Genomic DNA, 22,943 nt, shown 5'->3' on the forward strand with positions numbered 1-22,943 from the left:
TCTATTTATTGCCATTATTCTTGTCTGTCCGTCTCCCCCGATGAGACTGTAAGCCCGTCAAAGGGCAGGGACTGTCTCTGTTACCGATTTGTCCATTCCAAGCGCTTAGTCCAGTGCTCAGCACATAGGAAGCAGCGTGGCTCCGTGAAAAGAGCCTGGGCTTGGGAGTCAGAGGTCATGAGTTCGAATCCCAGCTCTGCCACTTGTCAGCTGGGTGCCTGTGGGCGAGTCACTTCATTTCTCTGTACCTCAGTTCCCTCATCTGTAAAATGGGGATGAGGACCGAGCGCCCCAACGTGGGACCACCTGAGCACCTTGTATCTCCCCCAGCGCTTAGAACAGTGCTTGGCACATAGGAGGCGCTTAACAAATACCAACATTTGTTTATCCCCGCCCTGCCACTTGGCAGCTGGGTGCCGGTGGGCAAGTCACTTCACTTCTCCCGGGCCTCAGGTCCCTCATCTGTCAAAGGGGGATTAACGGTGAGCCTCGCGGGGGACGACCCTGTATCTCCCCCCAAGCTTAGAACAGCGCTCTGCACAGAGGAAGCGCTCAACAAAGACCGGCATTATTAAATACGAATGAATGAATGAATGAATGAATGAATGAATGAATGAATGCTCGAGGCGCGGGGGGGGGAGGAGGCAGGAGTGCGCAGGCGCAGAGGGCGGCTCTCCTTTCGTTACGTCTGCGTGCGCGACCCGCCGTAAAGCGGCGCGGCTTTACGGCCGGCCCAGACGACGCCGCCGCCGCCGCCAGGAGCCGCGCCGAGGGGCCTCCGCGTGTGAAGGGAGAGCGCTGCCCCCGCGCCCACCCCGCCCGCCGACCCCTCCCCCCCGCCCGCCGACGACGACCATGTTTAAGAAGTAAGGACGGGCCGGGGCCACCCTGGGCTGGGGCAGCCGGCGGCCCCCTTCCCTCTCCCCCCGGACCCCCGAGCCTGGGTCGGTCCTGGGGGGGGGGGCAGGGCCGCACCCCGTTACCGCAGCCCCCACCTCTCTCTGGGGGAGCTGCCATTCATTCAGTCGTATTTATAGAGCGCTGACGGTGTGCAGAGCACTGGACTGAACGCTCGGAATGGACAGCTGGGCAGCCGAGAGGGACCCTCCCTGCCCCCCCCGACGGGCTCACGGTCATGTGGGCCCTAGAGCCCCCCCCACCTTCAAAGCGACCAGACTAAGCATTTATTAGTATTTATGGAGCGCTGACGGTGTGCCCAGCACTGGACTGAAAGCTTGGAATGGATAATTAGGAGAGAGACCCTCCCTGCCCCTCGACGGGCTCACCGTCTTGTGGGCCTTAGAGCCCCGCCCCCAAAGCGACAAGACTAATCATTCATTTATTAGTATTTGTGGAGCGCTGACTGTGTGCAGGGCACTGGACTAAGCGCTTGGAATGGACAGTTGGGAGAGAGACCCTCCCTGCCCCTTGACGGGCTCACCATTTTGTGGGCCTTAGAGCTCCCCCAAAGCGACCAGACTAATCATTTATTCCATAGTATTTATGGAGCGCTGACTGTAATAATAATAATAATAATAATGTTGGTATTTGTTAAGCGCTTACTATGTGCAGAGCACTGTTCTAAGCGCTGGGGTAAACAGAGGGGAATCAGGTCGTCCCACGTGGGGCTCACAATCTTAATCCCCATTTTACAGATGAGGGAACTGAGGCACAGAGAAGTTAAGTGACTTGCCCACAGTCTGGACTGAGCGCTTGGAACGGATAATTGGGAAAGAGACCCTCCCTGCTCCTTGACGGGCTCACCGTCTAATCGGCTTGGCTTTGGACTTGTGGGCCATAGAGCCCCACCAAAGGGTCAAGACCAATCATTCATTCAGTAGTATTTATGGAGCGCTGACTGTGTGCAGAGCACTGGACTAAGCACTTGGAATGGACAGTTGGTCAACAGAGAGAGACCCTCCCTGCCCCTTGACGGGCTCACCATTTTGTGGGCCGCAGAGCCCCCCACAAAGCAACAAGACTAATCATTCAGTACTATTTATGGAGCGCTGACTCTGTGCAGAGCACTGGACTGAGCGCTTGGAATGGACAGTTGGGCAACAGAGACCATCCCTGCCCCTTGGCGGGCTCACCGTCTTGTGGGCCTTAGAGCCCCCCAAAGCAACAAGGCCAATCATTCAGTACTATTTATGGAGCGCTGACTGTGCAGAGCACTGGACTAAGCGCTTGGAATGGACAATTGGGCAACAGAGACCGTCCTTGCCCCTTAATGGACTCACCGTCTAATCGGCTTGGCTTTGGGCTTGTGGGTCATAGAGCCCCCCAAAGCAACAAGACTTATCATTTATTTCATAGTATTTATGGAGTGCTGACTCTGTGCAGAGCACTGGACTAAGCGCTTGGAATGGACAATTGGGAGACGGACCCTCCCTGCCCCATGAGGGGCTCACCGTCTCAACGGGGGAGACGGACGGCAGAGCAAAACAAGACAACACCTCGTGGACAAAATAAATAATCATGAGAAGCAGGGTGGCTCAGCGGAAAGAACCCGGGCTGGGGAGTCAGAGGTCGTGGGTTCCAATCCCGCCCCCGCTGCTTGTCAGCTGGGTAACCTGGGGCAAGTCACTTCACTTCTCCGTGACCTCATCCGGAAAATGGGGGATGAAGACTGAGCCCCACGTGGGACAACCTGATGACCTTGTATCTCCCCCCACGCTTAGATCAGTGCTTGGCACATAGTGCTTAACAAACACCAACATTATTATTATTTGTGATAACGATGGTGTTTGTTAAGCACTTACAACAGGCCATGCACTGGTCTAGGCGCTGGGGGAGGTACAGGGTAATCAGGTTGTCTAGCGTGGGGCTCAGTCTCCATCCCCATTTTCCAGATGAGGTCACTGAGGCAAAGGGACGTTAAATGGCTTGCCCAAGGTCACGCTGCAGATAGAGTTGGGATTAGAGCACATGTCGTCTGATTCCCGAGCCCATGCTCTTTCCACTAATAATAATTATGGTATTAAGCACACACTATGTGCCCAGCACTGTTGTAAGCGCTGGAGTAGGTATAGGGGAATCAGGTTGCCACACGTGGGGCTCCCAGTCTTAGTCCCCTTTTACCAGGTGAGGTAGTTGAGTCACAGAGAAGTTAAGTGGCTTACCCAAGGTCACACAAAAGACAAGTGGCGGAGTCCGGATTAAAACCCATGACCTCCGACTCCCAAGCCCGGGTGCTTTCCACTAAAACAGCACTGGTTTGGTGGCCTGTCTTTCTGCTTCCTGAGGTTAAATTACTCCATTGCTGTTCTGTGCTTACCGAGCACCAGCAACGAACCAAATTCCTGGCCCATCCTGAAATATTAGAGCCAGGAATTATCCAGCATCCTTCTCCTATGCGTTTGCCATCTAAAATTGATATAGATGAGGAGCCTGGGGGAAATATTGAAAATTGGGTGAGGACAGAGTGATCAGTAGTGCTGTCCTGAAAACTTCAAAAATCAAAAGGTAGTTCCTTGTAGTCACAGTGCCAGTAGTTTTAACAGATAAAGTTTAGTTACTTTCTTTAATGATAATTATGGTATTTGTTAAGCGCTTACTTTGTGCCAGGCACTGTTCTAAAGTGGGGTAGATACAAGGAAATCAGGTTGGGCACAGTCCCTGTCCCACATGGGGCTCGCAGTCATTAAGCACCATGAACTGGAGCCGATAAACTTATTTTAAAGCTAGTGAGCTAAAGTAACTCTCTTTCAGACACTTTCTTTTTTTGGGGGTGGGGTGGGGTAAGGAAAGTTATTCTCGTAAGAGCAGAAGAGTAAGAAAACTGGTGATTTAAAAACGTATAGAATTTCTAGGAGAGCAAGGTTTAGTTTTCTGCATCACAGAGTGAAAAACTTGAGTGAGGTTTAGTCAAACGTGGGTCTAGATTGATCAGGATGCCAGATTTGTACAATCAGTTGAATAATGGAATGTATCGAGTACTTTATGCAGAACAGTGTATTAAATGCCTGGAATTAGGCAGGGTTGTGCATACTAGAAACAAATTAAGATTCTTGATTATGCAATCTTGTAAAAAGGTAAATGATCATAATGTGATATCTTGAACTGTTATACAGTATATTTATGATCGGAAGAAGTTAACTTTTTTAAGGAGTAAGATACAGGTTTAAAGTACATATTTCTGAAATGTTCATTTGATAGATTTGATGAAAAGGAGAATGTATCCAACTGCATCCAGTTGAAAACTTCAGTTATTAAGGGCATTAAGAATCAACTGATAGACCAATTTCCTGGAATTGAACCATGGCTCAACCAAATCATGCCAAAGAAAGATCCTGTCAAAATTGTAAGATGGTAAGTTTTCTTTGATTTTTTTTTTTTTTTGAGGCTTGAACCTGAGGCCTTATATCACACCCATTTTTGGTGGCTGGATTTTTCAATGCTAACGGAAGACTGCGGTACCAGATTATGGACAGAATTTGTCGGTTCTAAAATAGTCAATTATCCTATAATACGAGAGTTGTGTTTCTGGAAAAACTTTATGTGAAAGAAATTTTGTTAAAGAACTTATGCCTTGACTGACTCTTCCACTACCACCTTGTGTTTTCTCGAGACAGTCATGAGTTGTTGCAAGAATGCTTCCTAATTCTTCCAACAGCTTTCTAGCCAGTAAATTTAATGACAATACACATTCTGGAAGGACTCACTGTAAATGCTCTGTGTAGCTTCTAGGTTATCCATCACTCTCAAAGTCTGCCGATCCTATAACCAGCAAACTTTCTAGCTGAAGAGGCCCAGACTAGATCTGATGAATATTAAGAACACTTATTTCCAAATTGTGTCTTTCAACCTTTCTTCTTGGCAGCATCCTACCGTCCCTTTCCCGTCCCACTCCAGTAGACGTGCAGTACTCCCAATTCTGCCAAAATGTGTGTTTTGACTAGGATTTTATTAAGTTTATCTCTCTCTCTCTAGACTGAGCTCACTGTGGTCAGGGAATCTGCCTTCCAACTGTGTTGTATTCTCCCAAGCATTTAGTACAGTGCTCTGTACACAGTAAGTGTTCAGTAAATATGAGTGATCTCTCTGACAACTTGAGCCTGTTTAGAGTATGCTGCCGACTAGGAAGACATGGCTCGTGCATGGCTTTGGAACAGGTGCATAATAATAGTGAGCTATTAAAACTCGTGAGCTAGGGTAAGTCTCTTTCAGACACTTCCTTTTTTGGGGGGTAAGGCAGGTTATTTTCATAAGAGCAGGACAGTAAGAAAACTGGTGATTTAACAACGTATAGAATTTCTAGGAGAACAAAGTTTAGTTTTCTGCATCACAGAGTGAATATGGGTTTTCCTTGAGAGGTTTTGCAAGAACATGACCTTCAGTGTTTTAGGAGTGTTATATTGGGTATTCTGGTGCACTCTGGCTGGTGCTCTTAATTGGTTCCATGAAAATAAGTGGAGTGCAAAATGAAGTATAGTTTCTCAGAGAAAATACTATAAAATACATTATCTTATTCTGAAGACCTAAGCAACATAAATATATTAAATTGCTAAAAACAAAATAAATTAAACTATCTGAAGAGCAGAGTCAGTAAGTAATGTAACGGGGAAATACTTTGATTTTGGGGGGCATGCCTGTATAAAAACAGTATTTACTGCCTCCTCTTCAACAAAAGTAGTACACCTTGACTACTTCATAAGAACTGCCTGTACAAACATCTGCTATTACTGTTAAATTGAAATTGATTTACGATTGCTATTCCAGTCAGAATACTTAAAAAGGGAAGAGGTAGGGAAGTACTTAAAGGAAAGATTTGCAGTGTTATCTCAAGTAAAAGAGAGTACTCCATCAAAATTTCTCCATCAAAATTTAATTGTGTTTTCGTGAAAAAGGGCTGAAAGTGAGCATGGTAACTGGGGATTGCTCTGCATTCAGTTGGTACATTCATGTTATCAGTGGGCATTTTGAATAGAATGTTGTGGGGGAATTAGGAGGCTTCCTGGATAGGTGGCAGTTTGGGAAGAAATAGCTGTGAAATTGTGTGTGGTGGGAGTATTTCTTTGTTTTTTGTTTTTTTTTAAGCCAGGCGCTGTACTAAGCACTAGAGAAAATACAAGTTAATCAGATTGGACATAGTCCATGTCCCACATGGGGCTCACAGTCTTAATACCCATTTTTCAGATTAGGGAACTGAAGCACTGAGAAGCTGTGACTTGCTCACTGTCACAGAGCAGACAAGTGTCAGAGCAGGGGTTAGGACCCAGGTCCTTTGACTCCTAGGCCTTTGCTCTTCCCATTAGGCCACACTGCTTATCATTGATCAGAGCGGATGTACTATAATGCAAGTTTCCTTAATGCAGGGTTCATCAATGAATAAGGTTTCCCCCTATTTAAAAGACATCTGTGTTCTGTCAAATTCAGGAGACTGCACTGTCACCACTGTTAGTAGTGACTTGGAATAACAATAGGCAGCAAGAAGAAGAATCACAAATGTCATAGGTGGAAAAAAAAAAGATAAACCATACAATTCTATAAGGCAGTGCCTCTTAGATGTCAGTGTACCACTACATCCCTCAAACTTTAATGTCACAAATAACTTTCACACCTTTGACATATTAAAAACTCATGAAAATGTGAACCTACAAAAGACTTCATCTTTGATATAAAGAGGAGAATAGTGACTGTCTTTTCCCTTAGGAGATTGCCTGGATACCGAATACTTAGAAATATTGTAAAGATATAACATCTAAAAGCCTTTTTTTAATGTCCCCCAAAATAGCTTTTCCATGTGGCAGTTTTTGCTTAACCTAATATGAGTGTCCGGGGTCATTTGAATGAACATATTTAATCACTTTAAGGGCGTAACTTAGTTGTCCATTATTGCTAAATTCCTTTGGAGGGGGCTTTGGCCTTAGTTTTTCTAAATTATCTCCCACTGTGCAAGAAATTATGCACCTGTTCCCACACATACCAAAAAAATACAGCTTTCAAGTTTTAGGGCTTTCTTGTTTCTCCTGACTTGAGCAGTGTCCTGAGCGATACAGGCTCTGTACCTGGATCAGTGTTGTTCTACTTTCTCCTCAACAGTTTGAGCTTTCATATTGCCTTGGGTTTTTAGTCTCACATTTGCCAAGCCTCTCTATCTCACTTTATGCTAAGTAGGGATGATGTCACCTCATCTAACCCATCCATCTTCAGATGCCATTTATTTGCCATATTATCTTCCTGCCCCTTAGACCTACCACCAAGTAAACTCTCATGTGCCTACCCCATGAACAAGGCTGGTGACCTGTTTGGAGTCCGTATTTGGATGTGGTTGCTAGTACTTCTGGCAAGTTATCGCACCCCATCTTAAGTTTCCCAACTCAGTGCTCACCTTTCCTACTGTCTCAAGACAGTAGGGTTTTGTTCTTGTCTCCTTCATGAGTCAGAGTAGTAGACCAAAGTATAAGAAGGTGCCTAGGTACAGTTCCCACTCCTTTATTGCAAGACCAGCCCAATGGCACGGAGTTTGCAGATGACTTCCATGTTATCAGGATGTGACTGCTGAAGTTAATTTGGAATGTGCTATATGGTCTTATTTTGAAATTTTAGAAATGACGCATGATCATATTGCGAAGAAATTAGGATTTGGAGAAGGATGTGTGAAACTTACTGTCGGTTGGAAGGATCTCTATATTCAGTTTTAGCCTTTGCTTTGAAAATAGGTACCTTAGGGAAAAGATCTTAAGTGTTTGAGGATTTTTTTGCCAGCTAGAAATATGCTGAAGAGTACTGGAAATGGATAACCGAAATAGGGAAAAGATCTTAAGTGTCTGAGGATTTTTTTGCCAGCTAGAAATATGCTGAAGAGTACTGGAAATGGATAACCGAATTCTAACCGATAACCGATTAGACAAATTGTACTTTCCAAGCGCTTAGTACAGTGCTCTGCAGACAGTAAGTGTTCAATAAATCTGATTGAATGAATGAATTAATAACCCTATTTGAAGTTAGCATCAGGTGTTTTGCTAAGTACAGCTCAAAATATAGTTTGACAGTTTCTTAGTAGACTTAAGGGTTGGATTTTTTCCACTTTATTGTGTGTAGCACACTGTTTGGCCAACATGTCGTAGAACTGATCATTGATATTTGAGCACTCAGTGTGAGCACAGCACATATAATGAAGTCCATAGAAGAGTGTAATAGAACAGTATTGGCAGCCTGTGTTCCCTGCCCACCAGGAGCTCACAGTCTAGGCGGGGAAGGCAGATATTGAAATAAATGACATTTAGGGGAAATGGCAGGGTGGAAAGATACGTACCCAAGTGCTGAGGAAGTGGTGAATGTCAAATGTTTATGGGGTCCAGATCCAGGTGCATAGGTGACGCAGGAAAGAGAGCAAGTAGGGGAATTGAGGGCTTAGATGAGGGAGAACTCTGGAGAAGACTTTTTTGGGAGGGCTTTGAAGGTGAGTAGAGTGGTGGTCTGTTGGATGTGAAGGGGGAGAGAGTTCCAGGCCAGTGGGAGGATGTGGACAAGAGATCATGGTACAGTGAGTATGTTGGTATTATAGGAATAGTGTATGCGGGCTGGGTTGTTGTAGATCAGTAAAGTAAGGTAGGAGGAGAATTGCTGATTGAGAGCCTTAAAGTTGAATATAAAATGTGAAATGGTGTAGCTTTATATTACATACTTTATACATGGAGCAAAATTTGGTCTTTACTAGTTGCAGGTTCATAATAGATTCAATGTGTGGGTTGAATGATAGAGATGAGTCAAAGATACCAGTCAACCAGTGGCATTTATTAAGTGTTTAGTCTGCGGAGAGCACTGTACTAAGCAGTTGAAATTGCAATATAGCAGGGTCGGAGATTGTGCTCCGTGCCCAGAAGGAGCTTAGAGTCTACTGGGTAATACCGAGGTTATGGGCTAATGAGACTGGGAGACTTCTGAACTAGGAGAGCTTGTTTTGTCCTAATTATACGAAATAAATTATTTAACTGTATTTTGTATTTCTTTCAGCCATGAACATATAGAAATCCTTACAGTAAATGGAGAGTTACTATTTTTCAGGCAAAGAGAAGGAACTTTTTATCCAACGCTAAGATTACTTCATAAATGTAAGTCTCGAGTGGAGAAAAAAAGGGTCTGGGGAAAAATAAGGAAAATATTTGCAAGCCCATTTAAACACACAATGGAATTACGCGGACAAAGATGACATAATAAGACGTATCACTCGGTTAGAATTTATGACATTGTAAACGTGTGTGCTTATCCCTCCAGAGTGGGGAGAATTGAACTCCATATTTTGTTGGACCATCCAACTAGAAAAGTTGAGTGACTTCTGAAGGGATCCAGACAGGATTTGGACATGACTAAAAATGATGTGTAGTAGGCAAAGCAGTCATTGCAAACAAGTTTGCTTAACTTGCAGGATTCTCATGCTGAAGAGCTTAGGGCCTACTCGGGCCTAAATGTCGTTGACGGTGCACAGAAGCCAAAGGCTGGGGCCCGCTCTTCCATTTCTAGTACAGACTTCCACTACCATGTACTGGTTGACAGCCATAGAATAGTTTATGCCCCTTGTACCCATTCTTGATTAACCAGCCCATCTTCCCCACTGTCCCTCCCACTCATCTTTCTCCTCTCTCTTTTATTTCCCCCCTTCACTATTCCATCCTGTCTGTCATATAGACTGACTTTGAAAGAGACACTATATCCAAATGTTCGAGGGATGAGGGTTTTTAAAATGTCATTTACATTTCCTTCGCTGTGGTCGTCACTGAGGATGTTTAGTCGTGTTGAATGAGAATAATAATAATTGTATTTATAAATGCTTATTATGTGCTAAGCACTGTACTAAGCATAGGGGAACATAGAATGCAATCAGATCAGATACATCCCCTGTTTCACAAAAGGCTCGCAGTGTAAGTAGGGGGGAGCGCATTATTAAATCCCTGTTTTACAGCTAAAGGAAACGAGGCATAGAGCAGCCAGGTGACTTGGCTGAGATCACAGAGCGGGCAGGTGGAGCAGCTGGAATTAGAACCCAGGTCCTCTGAGTCTCAGTTGCCTGCTCTCTTCCCTTCGCTGTTTCTCTAAGGGAAGGGAAATCAGTAGTGGTAGCTGAAGGCTTTTTAGAGAGGATAAGCAAACTGAGGCGACTGAGTCTGCCAGTGCAGATGTGTTTCCTCTCACTACCAGGTGCCCAGATAGATAAAAGTCTTCTCTGTCAAGGGCCACTTCAGCCGGGTTTAGGCTTAGGGATTTCGTCTCCTGCCTGAAAGGTGGCGAGTTGGGTGTGGAGGACCAAATCCCCCAAAGATCGAGGCATCTCCGGGACAATTTGCCTTTGTTGTTGTTAATTTAATTTTTTTTCCTAGATCCATTTATCCTACCACATCAACAAGTTGATAAAGGAGCCATTAAATTCGTACTTAGTGGAGCTAATATCATGTGTCCGGGCTTGACATCACCAGGAGCCAAACTTTACCCTGCTGCATCTGATACAGTTGTCGTATCCTTCCTAAGAATTTTATACACAGCTTCCTTGGAATATAGTCGAGATTCTTACCACTTCTGTTTTGGAATGATATGTGGGTCATGACATCCCCTTCTCTCTTCACTTGCACCCTAATTTCTTCCTGATTATATTTTAAGATGTGGGTAATGGAATCAACAGCCTTTTTTGTTGTTTTTAGAGAGTCACTTTGGGAGCTTTTCCTGAAGATCTAAGGGATTTGCTCTTTTTAAAATGACTGATTTTATAAGCGCTCAGTACAGTGTTCTGCACACAGTAAGCTCTCAATAAATGATTGAATGAATTTCACTAGGCCGGAGGGGTGGGGCAGAGGGTTGCAGTGAGCTTCAGTGCATGTAACTTAATTTTTAAAATGGAGGTTTGAAAAATTGCTCAACTCGGATTTTAAAAGGTTCTTCCATTTTTCTTGTGAATACTGCTCTTGCTTCTTTCAAAGCTGTACTTTCCTTAGCTGAGTTTCTCAGGCCATAATGGCAGAGGGGAAACAACATGCATTGTGTGTGGGAGTCATGAAGATGTCTGCAGATGACATGTAAGTCTCATTTTTTAATAATTATAATGATACTTGCTAAGTGCTTACTATATGCCAAGCACTGTTCTAAGCGCTGGGGGAGATACAAGGTTATCAGGTTGTCCCGCGGTCTTATTCCCCATTTTCCAGATGAGGCCCAGAGAAGTGAAGTGACTTGCCCAAAGTCACACAGCTGACAAGTGGCAGAGCTGGGATTAGAACCCATGACCTCTGACTCCCGAGCCTGGGCTCTTTCTGCTATTTCACGCTTTCCCACTCACTTTTACAGGTACACTGGGCCTTACCCGGGAGGCCTCAGTTATCGGGGCAGGCTTGTTGGCTATGCCATGTGGGTGGAAAGAGCACAGGCCTGAAAGTCTGAGGATCTGGGTTCTATTCCCAGCTCTGTCACTTGCCTGATCTGTGACCATGGGCAAGTTTCTTAATTTCACAGGGCCTCACTTTCCTCCTCGGTCAAGTGAGGATTCAGTTCCTCTTGCCCCTTCCTCTGAAACTGTGAACTCTATGTGGGATGGTATCTGCCCCAGTGTAGAGCACCGTGCTTGGCACATAGTAAATGGCTAACAAATATGATAATGAAAAAGTACAATTTATATTAAAAACTAGATTTAATAAGTGAAGTTACATTATAAAAATATTTTTGGAATTCACATGGAAAGACGTGTAGTATGTGAACCCTCAAAGATTTTGGCAAAAGAATCATAACCTTTGATTCTGCTCTATCATTTATGTATTTTTATTTTAAAACTTTAGAAAGAGATTCCACCAGGCTATAAATTTTATTAGAGACCTTATCTTTCAAGGCAATTGATACATCTTAATTATTGAGATTTTTTCTTTGGCAATCTAGAAAATGTTCTAAGAAAAATGGTTATAGGATTCCAGATCATTTCAATTATGTTTTTAAGATTTATTTTTTCAATTTAAATGAGAAAATAGATTTTGAGTGGTTTTATTCCTGGAGGTCTTTCAGTGCTTGCTCTTCCATTGACTTTGAAGTTGGAAAAAAATATTCAGCATGGTATACTTCCTGTTTAGTCTCCTCATGGAATTTTTTAAAATAGGAATGGCACAGGCTGTGGAGGTTAAATATTAATAAAAACAAAGGTATAGAGTAAGGAGCACCAGAAAAGTGTGTTTATTTAGGATCCCACTGATGTTCAAGTTATTCCCATTAAATTTTAATTAACGATAAAACAATACAGTACTTTGATATTTCTTGGTGATTAAGGCGTTCAAAATTCAACATTTATAAAATCACCAGCTGTTTCTTTAACCTTTTTTTTAATAAATGAACTACAGTGGTAAGATTGAAGTTTAAAAAATATTTTTAATTATGCCTCTTGTGCCCGCACTTGGTAAATCAGTGTTACTTAATGTTATCATGGCAGCAGCATGGCCTGGTGAATAGAATAGTCAATAGGGCCTGGGAGTCAGAAGGACCTGGTTTCTAATCCCGGCACCGCCACTTGTCTGCTGTGAGACCTTGGGCAAGTCACTTCACTTCTCTGTGCCTCAGTTACCTCATCTGTAAAATGGGATTAAGACTGTAAGCCCCATGTGGGACAACCTGATTAGCTTGTATCTACCCCAGTACTTAGGACAGTGCTTGACACATAGTAAGTATTTAACAAATATCGTTGTTTTTTCCATGATTATTATTATCGTGACTATCCTCTCTTCTACTTGTCTGCTGTGTGACCTTGGGCAAGTCACTTAACTTCTCTCTGTCTCGTTTACCTCATCTGTAAGGTGGGGATTGACCGTGAGCCCTATATAATAATAATAATAATGTGGGTATTTGTTAAGCGCTTACTATGTGCCGAGCACTGTTTTAAGCGCTGGGGTAGACATAGGGGAATCAGGTTGTCCCACGTGGGGCTCACAGTCTTAATCCCCATTTTACAGATGAGGGAACTGAGGCACAGAGAAGTTAAGTGACTTGCCCACAGTCACACAGGCGACAAGTGGCAGAGCTGGGATTCGAACTCATGAGCCCTGACTCCAAAGCCCATGCTCTTTCCACTGAGCCACGGGACAGTGTCCATCCTAACTCTTGTGTCTACCTGGTATTTCATACAGTGTCTGGAACGGAATAAACGCTTGACAGATACCATAAAAAAAATGTCAAAACGTAATACATGTACATGCCTCTCACTTGGATTTTTCCTTCTACAGTGAGAAAGTCAATAAAGGGATCGGCATTGAAAACATTCACTATTTAAATGATGGCCTTTGGCACATGAAGACCTATAAGTGAAACTCAAAAGGAACGCACTTAGGTTAAATGTGGACTGCTTTATAATTCTGTTTTTATGTATGACTGAATGTAAAAACTCCATTATGTTCTGTGGCTGTGCTGAATAAATTCAACGAAGGCAAAAATCCCTTTGAACTTCAACAATTTCTTAAATACTTTTTCCTAAACTCAAAGTTAGAATTTGGTAAGTTTTTACTTTTATAATAAGATTTGTTACCCGGAAGTTTAATGTTCTTTCTCAGCATATCTGTATAAGATGCGGGACAGGGTGGGAAAACGCAGTCACTTGCTGGATAAGCAACTCTTGCAAGGTCTCGGTCCTCCTCGTGGCCCCTTTTGGTAACATTCTGACCCTTCTCTGCTTGCGAGAGAATCTGCCCCCGTGTCCAAAGGGTCAGGGCTCTGTGCCTTAAAAGGGGATTTACAAAAGAGCATTTGACTCCATTTCCACAGCGGGGTAGGAAGGATGGAAAAGAGGGCCTGATGTGTTGCTCTGAGGGACCGGTCAGACGTCTAGCCGCCCTGAGGTGAGGAAACAGTTGTCGCTTTCTCTTTAGGGAGACCGCTAGGTTTGACCTAGGGTCACAGTGCCATATGCGAGAACATTTAAACCCCAGGACCAGATTCTTTTTCTGGGGTAGTGCAAGGGAGACACCATTGTCCCCCGACCAAGACTTGCGACCCTTCTCAGGTCCCTTTTCACTCAAGTGCCGCTTCCAAGCCCCAGGCCTTAGCGGTTGAGGTCGGGCGTTTTCGGATTCTCGAAGTGCACATCCCCTAAATCTTGTGCCCTAAGGCGGCTGCCTGACTCCCTTACCCTCTGAAGCTGGCCCTGCTGCTGTGAGGAGTCTCTAAATGAGTTAAAGGAGTGATCGACCATTTTTCCCCCTCTCTATAATGCTGAACTTAGTCTTCTGTATCAAAACCCATTTGTGTGCTCAACAGTGTGTAGGGTGCACGATCTTCTCTGAGACATCTAGAAATTTTTTAGTCGTGGTATCCTGAAAAATGTGATGACAGTCCCCAGTCTGTCATAACTTCTGAACAAATGAAGAAACAATGTCAGGTTTAGTCAGTGCTTTGGTGGATGATGCATTTGATAAAAATTGACTCCCTACTATATACGTTTTCCATTCTTCTGATAATTGACTTATGTCCTTGGGGTGTTTGTACTGATGTCTGTCGGGTTGTGGGAAGTAAATTGGGTAATGCTCAACACACTTTCTTATAGTGTGGCTCTGGATCCTAATATTTTGGCCTAAACTCTAAGCTCTCAATACCCCCACTGCTCAGCGTAGTAAGTCTCTCCTGATAGATCAATCAATAGTCTTTTTTGGGTTCTTACTGTGTGCAGAGCACTGTACTGAGCACTTGGGAGAATAGACACGTTCCCTGCTCACCACGAAGCTGGGAACACTCGCGGCTCTCTGTTTTGAGCTTAGGTTATGGCCCAGACCCACTTAGTTTATGTAGCTCAACTCAGATAAGTCTTGACTCAAAAAATATTTGACCTGTGTGTATGTAGAGGTATTTCTCTGTAGTGGTGATAGTTTTTAAAAACACCATTGTGGCAGTTGAGGCTGGTGTTTAGTTTTTTTCCATCATGTGCAATTCTTTCCAGGCTCCATGAGGCCCTTGTCATCAGGGAGTTCACATTGGCCAGCAAAGGAAGAATTTTTGTCAGTTCCGTACGCAGTGAGTACTCAATAAATGTGGCTGATAGACAACAGGATCATTACGTTACTTAAAATAATTGGCAGGTGACATCTCACTTGAATGTGATGGCAGTTTTTGATATAGCTGCCGTTTACTTTTTCAAAATTATGAGAAAGTGTGTTATTGTAACCTCTAATCTGTAAACCTCTTGTGGATAGGTATCATGGCTACTACTATATTGTACTGAATTCTCCCAAGCGCCAAATACAGTGCTGTTCACACCGTAAGTGCTCAATAAATAACATCATTTGACTAACAAATACTGTCATGATAAGGCTGTAGAGTTCCTGACCCACGGAATGTAAATACAAGTCTTAAAATCCTAATATACCGTAATGGGTTGTCACCAAGGAAGTGTTAGATGAATATGTACTTTATGGAGATGAGAAATAATATATATAGTTTATGTTACTCTGTCTCTCCCTCTAGACCGTATGCTCCTTGTCGGCAGGGGACATGCCTACCAACCCTGTCGTGTGGTACTCTCCCACTTAGTACAATGCTCTGCACAGAATAAGTGCTCAATAAATACCATCGATGATCCACCAAGTACTGTGCTAAATGCTGGGGTAAATAAATCAGATTCGATCGCACCTCTGTCCAAAATGGGGCTTGCAGTGTGAGAGGGAGAACAGATATTCAATCCTAACTTTACAGATGAGGGAACTGAGGCACAGAAATTAAGGTCACACAGGAAGCAGATGGTGGAGTGGGGAGTAGAATCACATCTGACTCCCCGTCCTTTGCTCTTTCTGTTAGGCCACAGGATTTTCAATCAGTAGCACTGAACACTTTGTGCAAAGCACTGTAGTAAGCGCTTGGGAAAGCACAATACAACAGAGTTGGTGGACAGATTCCCTGCTCAGGTGGAGCCTGCAGTTTACAGGCCTTTAGCGTCCTTTCCTTCCCTCTGTTCAACTCTACTGTGACCCCTTACTGGCTAATGCAGCAGTGGGCTGGCAGTAGGAGGGGGTTACTGAGCCTGCTCTGACAAATGGATTTGGCTCCGGGCCCCCGGATTGGAGCTCAGTTGGTGTAATGGATTTTGCCTTCTGCTCCTAGACCTCGGGTGGTTTGGGGCAAAGGATATGCTGCTAACCCACGGTCTTCCTGTAGTTTAAAATAGAACCTCCATTGGTAAATATGGTTTTTTAAAAAATCACATTTATATGAATGATTTCTGCATGTCTAACTCGGAGCATTATGCACGTCATAAAGTGCCCAAAGAGATGTTTGGAAAACGTGGCTTTCCTATAATCTGCACAGGTTTAACGTGGAAAAAATGATCTCCTCCACAAAGTTCAAAAAACATGGAAAGATCTATGTGCTGCTCTGCAAATTAAATGTTTGCCATCAGCTGCATTAATCCAATCGATAGGGTCACTTCCAGCATGATGCAATCCATCTTTTTACAGTGAGAAGTCAAACTGCAGGATGAATAAATGATTATAAATTTTAACATGCTACTTTAAATTGAGCATTTATCTGCAATCTAGAACTGCTTTGATGGCAATCTAAATCAATCTGCATGTAGCAACCGAAGTCATATAACCTGAAATGACTTCTTTGCTAGGTTTAATACTCCAGCAAAGGTTAAGAGAAAGCAGGACAAAAGAAGATTATACCCAGTTACATGCAGATTAATGGGATATTCCCTGCAAACAAAGCAGAGGAGTGTGGGTGTGTTTCTTTGAACCTCAGTTGTCCTAGTTTATGACAGGGTGGCGACTGAAGAGAATTGTCACAGATGAAGTTTGGTTGGAGATGAGATACTTCTGTTTCTACGAGAACTGCTGCTGGCCTTAAATTCTAGAGCGAACTACAGACTTGTGAAATGTTTGTTAACATAGGTGTACGTCATTGCTATTTTGCTTCAGAGCCCACCTTGCATATCCCATTTAAAATATTTTCAAAAATCCTACATGGGTCAAATGTTGGCGTGAACATTTTCGTTTAAATGAAAGGGTCGCACCCCGGGCCCTACAATTCTATATCTAAGGAGCGGGGGAAAGGGAAGGGAGAAAACGGGGGAGAGATATGGAAGGATAGAAACCTTCACTTTGCCAGCTGCAGTTGCCCAGGCCCAAGGATTTCGGCTGGGCCAGAAGGCCATGTGGCTGATGTCGCCTATCCCGCTGTTGCCATCCAGACTGGGTGGCCGTGGTGAGGGTTGTTGAGTGAGAGCGACGGGCAGCCGAAAGCCAGTTGCCAACAGGACCACGTAAGTGCCCCGAGAGCTGGTCCTTCTTGGCTGAGCTTCATTGGTGGCATATCCAGATGATGTATTTCTGCTACCCTTTGTTCTCACATCCATGAGTTTTAACCTTGCACAGTTTGAGATGGCAAATCCTTTGGGCTGGGCCCAGGTTGCGCTCTTGTCTCAAAGATCTGGACTTGTCACACCTCAGCACCCTAATTACCACTAGTAATAAAGAAACAAACATGAGCTGTAAGTTGCACTTTAATAGCAAATTCACATCCAGTGGTTTTTACTTGGACTTAATTGGTATATCTTAGATATAAAGATATTAGCACAAAAGAATTCCAACAGTCAAAAATCTAGCAAAAATATATTTAACACTGGATTCTTGTTCATTTGTTTAGAATTTTATAGAAATACCTGGAAATACCTCTTAGAAATCTAACTTTTTACTCACACAGACACTTCTCTTAAAACATTTCCTTTCCAACATGGTTGAAACCCAATACTTTTTATATAAAAGCTTTAGAAAAAAATAACCCTTTTAAAAGATTTTGCTAAATTTTAATGTGCAAAAATACATTGACGCCACCAAATCCGTCCCCCCAACACCATTATGTGGACATGCAGTTAAGTTCTCTAGGTAATGACAACCGACTGCATATTCTCCACAGTGTAACATGCTCTGAATTTTCAGTCATTGTCAGAACCGTTTGGAGGTAAGAAAATTAACGCATCATTGAAAGTATGTCCGTACGGCCTAAGCCGGTACACCCCATACATCATGACGTGCATGTTGTTAGGAGATAGTCCATTAAAGGTGATGGCCATGTCTGAGCAGCATCCTTCCACTACTTGCTGGGGGTGATTAGACATGGCCTCTTTGATGAGCGCCCCAATCGACTTGGCGTTAAAGACGTCTTTCCCTTCAAAATCTTCAGCGTTTTCGGCAAATACCCCGGAATACTTCAGGCAAACTGCCAGCTGCTTATCTTCGGGTAACTTCCAAATCATTCCTCCCTGTTCCGGGCACTTAGCCGGGTCTTCGAAGACGCCATTGAGTCTCTTCAGCGACTCCAGACTCAAGACGATTCCTCCGTTGGCATCCACGTACTCGAGGTCTCCAGATTTTACCGTGTGGCCCATGTAAAAAGGTTGCTCCGTGTCTTTCCTCAGCAAAAAATATTTCAAATTCTCAATCACGGCAAATGTGGTGGGGTGTGCCAGGAAGAACCAATTGTATTCATCTCTGTACTGGTCATAGGCAAACTTATAAGCTTTCCTCATCATGGTCCACGTGTCACTGGTTTCGAGACTGATAGACTCAAACACCTTAACTTTTTCGGAGCTGAAGAAATCCACTCTGTCACAGTGTTTGGTCCAGGTGTCCCTGGCGGCGGCCCAGTAGCCCAGATCTTTAGGCTTCACGAGGAGGATGCAGTACACGCGAATGCTCCTGCTGAGCTCCAGCCTTTCGTCCTTGGTAATTTTCGCAACGACGTCTTTGTTCGGGGCTTGAACGTGATGGTGCTCGTGATGGGGAGATTTATTTCCATGACCGCTCTTCATCTGTCCGAATATAGTAACCAGTACACAAAAGAGACTTCCCAGCACCAGGCCCTTCATAAACGAACTGCTTTCCGAAAGCATTTTTCCTATAGAGAGGAGAAAGATGTTTAGAGAGAGAGATGGGAATAGGTATAGCCCCACTGCACTTAGGTACAAATCTCTATATTCATATCCGTCTCCCCCTCTAGACTGTACGTTCATTGTGGGCAGGGTAACTTGTACTCTCCCAAGAGCTTAGTACAGTGCTCTGCACACAGTAAGCGCTCAATATATACGATTGAATTTGATTGTGAATTGGCCCACGTCGGGATCGATCTCCCAATCAATCCAACAGCAGAGGTCCTAGAATAGTGGGGATAAAAGATGAGGGAGGCAGGCAGGCACCTCCGCCTCCACCCCTACGCAGGCTGGGCCCCCACCAATAGGGTCACGGGCCAAGGCCAAGCCTTTGGCTCCATAGGGCTGAGGCTGGCAACTGCTGCCTCTTAGGCCATCTGGGGGCACCCAGGTAAGCAAGTTCAAGGCAGAAATAAGCTGTCTCCAAAGGCTTGACCTAATATTTCCCGGCCCCACCTTATTAAATTGCAAAGGGGAAAAATGTTCGACACCTTTCATTGGCCTGAAAACAAGGTGGCTTAAAACCTTGCCCTGTTGGTTTATCTTTTTACTGATTTTTTCCAACTGCCATGCAACTGTCCTGATACAGAGATATTTGTTGTTTTTTTTTTTTTAAAAAAAAAAAAGGGATGGTGACCCGTCAGAGGTTTTTGTTTGTTTTCTTACTTTAGAGTTTGAAATGCAGACTCCAAGTTAGTTGAATAACCGGTGAGCTGGGGAAAGTGCATAGTAATGGAAGATTCTATACTTTCAGTTAGAAAAAAAGTATAAAACTTCCCATTATTTTTAAAAGAGCTTGAAGAAAAAATAGCATAGCAATCAACTCCACTTATTTCCTCAAAGATATCACAACTGCTGCTTGAATAATGCCACTGCCTTTGATTTTTTTGAAGCACTTCCCCGGTAAATACCGTGAGCTGCACATTTCTCTTTCTGATTAAAAATGGGACTATTAGCCACGAATGACCTCCCCGAACGACCCCTTTTCCACTTCACCTCGAGCCCACTTCCTTTCCCCGGAAAACCTCGATCCAGGACAGCGGCAGAAGACCAACTTTTGGAAGAAATGATGAAATTACACAAACCTTTCCCGTCTTCCAGAGGGGACTGGTGTGGGTGGCTGCGGGGCGCTCAGCCTGAGCGGTGGCAGTTGGGACTGGACAAACATTACGTGGAGAAAAGGCAGTTCCGGGAAGGAAACCGAATGTACCGGCCCGGAATCATCCTGCGGGATTTTCAACGACTTTTAATGGAATCTCCGTTTATGGCTAAGTAGACTTCGGCAAGAGTGCTGCTCAAATTTGATTATTTTCCCTCCATTCTTCCAAACGGATACGACCAATGTGCTACTCGGGAAAAAAGGAATATAAACCTTTCTAGGGAAGAGAAAGTGAGGATTCAGTGCATTTTCTTGATTCCTAAACCCCGAGCTTGGTTGAATTTCAGGGCGAGCAAGTTTCTCCGGTCCGTAGGACGAAGGCCTGCGAGAGGTGGGAGCCGGCAAAGGTAACCGGGCTGCTGGGAGGGGAGGGTGTCCCGTGGGTATGGACGATGCCTCTCGGGTGTCCTTCCCTCCTGGAGTGAGGAAGGGGGCCGTGCCTTGTGCTGGCCGTACCCTGTGCTCTGCCCTGTGCCCTAGCCTGTGCTCTGCCTTGTGCCCTGCCCTGTACCCTGCCCTCTACCTTGTGCTCTGCCCTGTGCCCTGCTTTGTGCCCAGCCCTGTACCCTTCCTTGTGCCCTGCCTTGTGCTCTGTCCTGTGCCCTGCCTTGTGCTCTGTCCTGTGCCCTAGCCTGTACCCTTCCTAGTGCCCTAGCCTGTGCCCTGCCTTGTGCTCTGCCCTGTGCCCTAGCCTGTGCTCTGCCTTCTGCCCTGTGCCCTTCCTAGTGCCCTAGCCTGTGCCCTGCCTTGTGCTCTGCCCTGTGCCCTAGCCTGTGCTCTGCCTTCTGCCCTGTGCCCTTCCTTGTGCTCTGCCCTGTGCCCTGCTTTGTGCCCAGCCCTGTACCCTTCCTTCTGCCCTGCCCTGTACCCTGCCTTGTGCTCTGTCCTGTGCTCTGCCCTGTGCCCTAGCCTGTGCTCTGCCTTCTGCCCTGTGCCCTGCCTTGTGCTCTGCCCTGTGCCCTGCTTTGTGCCCAGCCCTGTGCCCTTCCTTGTGCTCTGCCCTGTGCCCCAGCCTGTGCTCTGCCTTGTGCCCTGCCCTGCGCTCTGGCCTGTCCTGGGGGTGGCGGGGGAGACCCCCAGCTGTCCTGCCCTGGGGTGGGGGGGCAGCCCAGGCCCCGGGCAGCCCGCGCGTCGCTCGGCCGTTGAGGACTCACCGTGGGGGCTGGGCGGGGAGCGGGCAAGACGGTGGGCAGAGGGTGCGGGGCCCGGCCGCCAGCAGGCTCGCCGGGCGGCCCGGCCGAACGCCTCTCCCTTCCGCCCGGCCCGGGAGGGCCGCTCTAGGAAGCCGGAGGACGCCGCCTCTCGTTGGTCGGGGGGGAGGGGGCGGGGCGGGGCGCGACGTGGCGTGCGTGACGTGACGCCCGGACGGCTCCCCCTCCCCACGTGACCCCCACGTGACCCACCCCCCCTCCCCCCGGGGGCGGGAAAGGCCCCTCACAGCGATTGGAGCCTCCCGCGTGGCTCAGTGGCAAGAGCCCGGCCTGGGGAGTCACAGGTCATGGGTTCGAATCCCCGACTCCGCCCCTTAGCTGGGTGACGGTGGGCAAGTCACTTCACTTCTCTGCGCCTCAGTTCCCTCCTCTGGAAAATGGGGATGAAGACTGTGAGCCTCACGTGGGACAACCTGATGACCCTGGAGTCCCCAGCGCATAGAACAGTGCTCTGCACATAATAAGCGCTTAATAAATACCCCCAAAAAAAAGTCACTTCACTTCTCTGGGCCTCTGTGATCTCCTCTGGAAAAGGGGGATGAAGGCTGCGAACCCCTCGTGGGACCACCTGCTCACCTTGTATCCCCCCAGCGCTTAGAACAGTGCTTGGCAGCGTGGCTCAGTGGAAAGAGCTCAGAGTGGGGAGTCAGAGGGCATGGGTTCGAATCCCCGCCCTGCCAGTGGTCAGCTGGGTGACTGTGGGCCAGTCACTGAACTTCTCGGGGCCTCAGTGACCTCATCTGGAAAATGGGGATGAAGACTGCGAGCCTCACGTGGGACAACTTGTTTACCCTGTAAATCTCCCCCAGCGCTTAAAACAGTGCTCTGCACGTAGTCAGCGCTTAACAGATAATAAATAAGATAAATGTTGGTATTTGTAAAGCGCTGACTACGTGCAGAGCACTGTTCTAAGCACCGGAGTAGATTCAGGGGAATGAGGTTGTCCCACGTGAGGCTCACAGTCTTCATCCCCATTTGACAGATGAGGGAACTGAGGCACAGAGAAGTGAAGTGACTTGTTCACAGTCTCACAGCTGACAAGGGGCAGAGTCGGGATACCGACATTATTATTATTTGTTAATAGTCGATTATTATTATTTGTTAATAGTCGAGTCCCATTAATAAAGAGAAGCAGCATGGCTTAGTGGCAAGAACGCAGGCTTGGGAGTCAGAGGTCATGGGTTCTAATTCCGGCTCCGCCACTTGTCTACTGTATGACTGTGGGCCAGCCACTTCACCTCTCTGAGCCTCAGTGACCTCATCTGGAAAATGGGGGTTAAAACTGTGAGTCCCACGTGGGACAACCTCATTGCCCTGGATCTACCCCAGCGCTTAGAACAGTGCTTGGCACATAGCAAGAGTTTTACAAATACCACAATTATTATTATTAATATTAAATGCAGAGCCCCTGAATCAAAGCGTGTGCAAGGGAATGGATGGGATGCTTGGAGAGGTGGTGGCGGGGCGGCGGCTTTGTCAGTCACTCATGAGTCTTTTCAGTCACACCCACAATAATAATAATAATTGTGGCATTTCTTAAGTATTTATTCTGTGCCAAGCGTAATAATAATGACGATATTTGTTAAACGCTTACTAGGTTCTAAGCACTGGGGTAGATACAAGATAATGAGGTTGTCCCACACAGCACTCACAGTCTCTAGCCTAGTGGCCAGAGCCCAGGCTTGGGAGTCAGAGGTCA

General features: G+C 45.6%; 2 protein-coding genes across 5 annotated transcripts; one reads left to right on the forward strand and one right to left on the reverse strand.

Moving 5' to 3' along the window:
- Positions 1-824: 824 nt before the first annotated feature.
- MCTS1 (MCTS1 re-initiation and release factor) lies at positions 825-13,413 on the forward strand. Its single transcript, XM_029067950.2, has 6 exons — positions 825-866; positions 4,159-4,311; positions 8,962-9,059; positions 10,323-10,456; positions 10,945-11,012; positions 13,191-13,413. The coding sequence occupies exons 1-6, from the start codon at positions 856-858 to the stop codon at positions 13,270-13,272; spliced, it is 546 nt and encodes a 181-aa protein (XP_028923783.1). The 5' UTR covers positions 825-855; the 3' UTR covers positions 13,273-13,413.
- A 4,018-nt stretch (positions 13,414-17,431) lies between these two features.
- Positions 17,432-21,331, reverse strand: C1GALT1C1 (C1GALT1 specific chaperone 1). Of its 4 annotated transcripts, none has more exons than XM_039912421.1 (3): positions 21,188-21,294; positions 19,960-20,099; positions 17,432-18,843 (listed from the first exon to the last, which is right to left on the reverse strand). In XM_039912421.1, exon 3 carries the CDS (start codon positions 18,836-18,838, stop codon positions 17,882-17,884), a length of 957 nt encoding a protein of 318 aa, XP_039768355.1. In that variant the 5' UTR covers positions 18,839-18,843; positions 19,960-20,099; positions 21,188-21,294; the 3' UTR covers positions 17,432-17,881. The 4 variants fall into 4 exon arrangements, with proteins under 4 accessions (XP_039768355.1, XP_039768354.1, XP_001510317.1 ...); XM_039912420.1 differs by having other exon boundaries at positions 19,960-20,250; XM_001510267.4 differs by lacking the exon at positions 19,960-20,099 and having other exon boundaries at positions 21,188-21,331.
- Positions 21,332-22,943: the final 1,612 nt, after the last annotated feature.

This window comes from Ornithorhynchus anatinus, chromosome 6 (genome assembly GCF_004115215.2).
Source record: "Ornithorhynchus anatinus isolate Pmale09 chromosome 6, mOrnAna1.pri.v4, whole genome shotgun sequence".
Lineage (NCBI taxonomy): Eukaryota > Metazoa > Chordata > Mammalia > Monotremata > Ornithorhynchidae > Ornithorhynchus > Ornithorhynchus anatinus.

What these genes read in the sequence shown, in the direction of transcription:
- C1GALT1C1 (XM_001510267.4), bottom strand. Translation starts at nt 18,838, where the DNA reads ATGCTTTCGGAAAGCAGTTCGTTTATGAAGGGCCTGGTGCTGGGAAGT.
- MCTS1 (XM_029067950.2), top strand. An exon ending in CCTGTCAAAATTGTAAGATG is followed by an intron (nt 4,312 to 8,961) that starts GTAAGTTTTCTT and finishes TATTTCTTTCAG; the next exon opens with CCATGAACATATAGAAATCC. An exon ending in AAGATGTCTGCAGATGACAT is followed by an intron (nt 11,013 to 13,190) that starts GTAAGTCTCATT and finishes TTCCTTCTACAG; the next exon opens with TGAGAAAGTCAATAAAGGGA.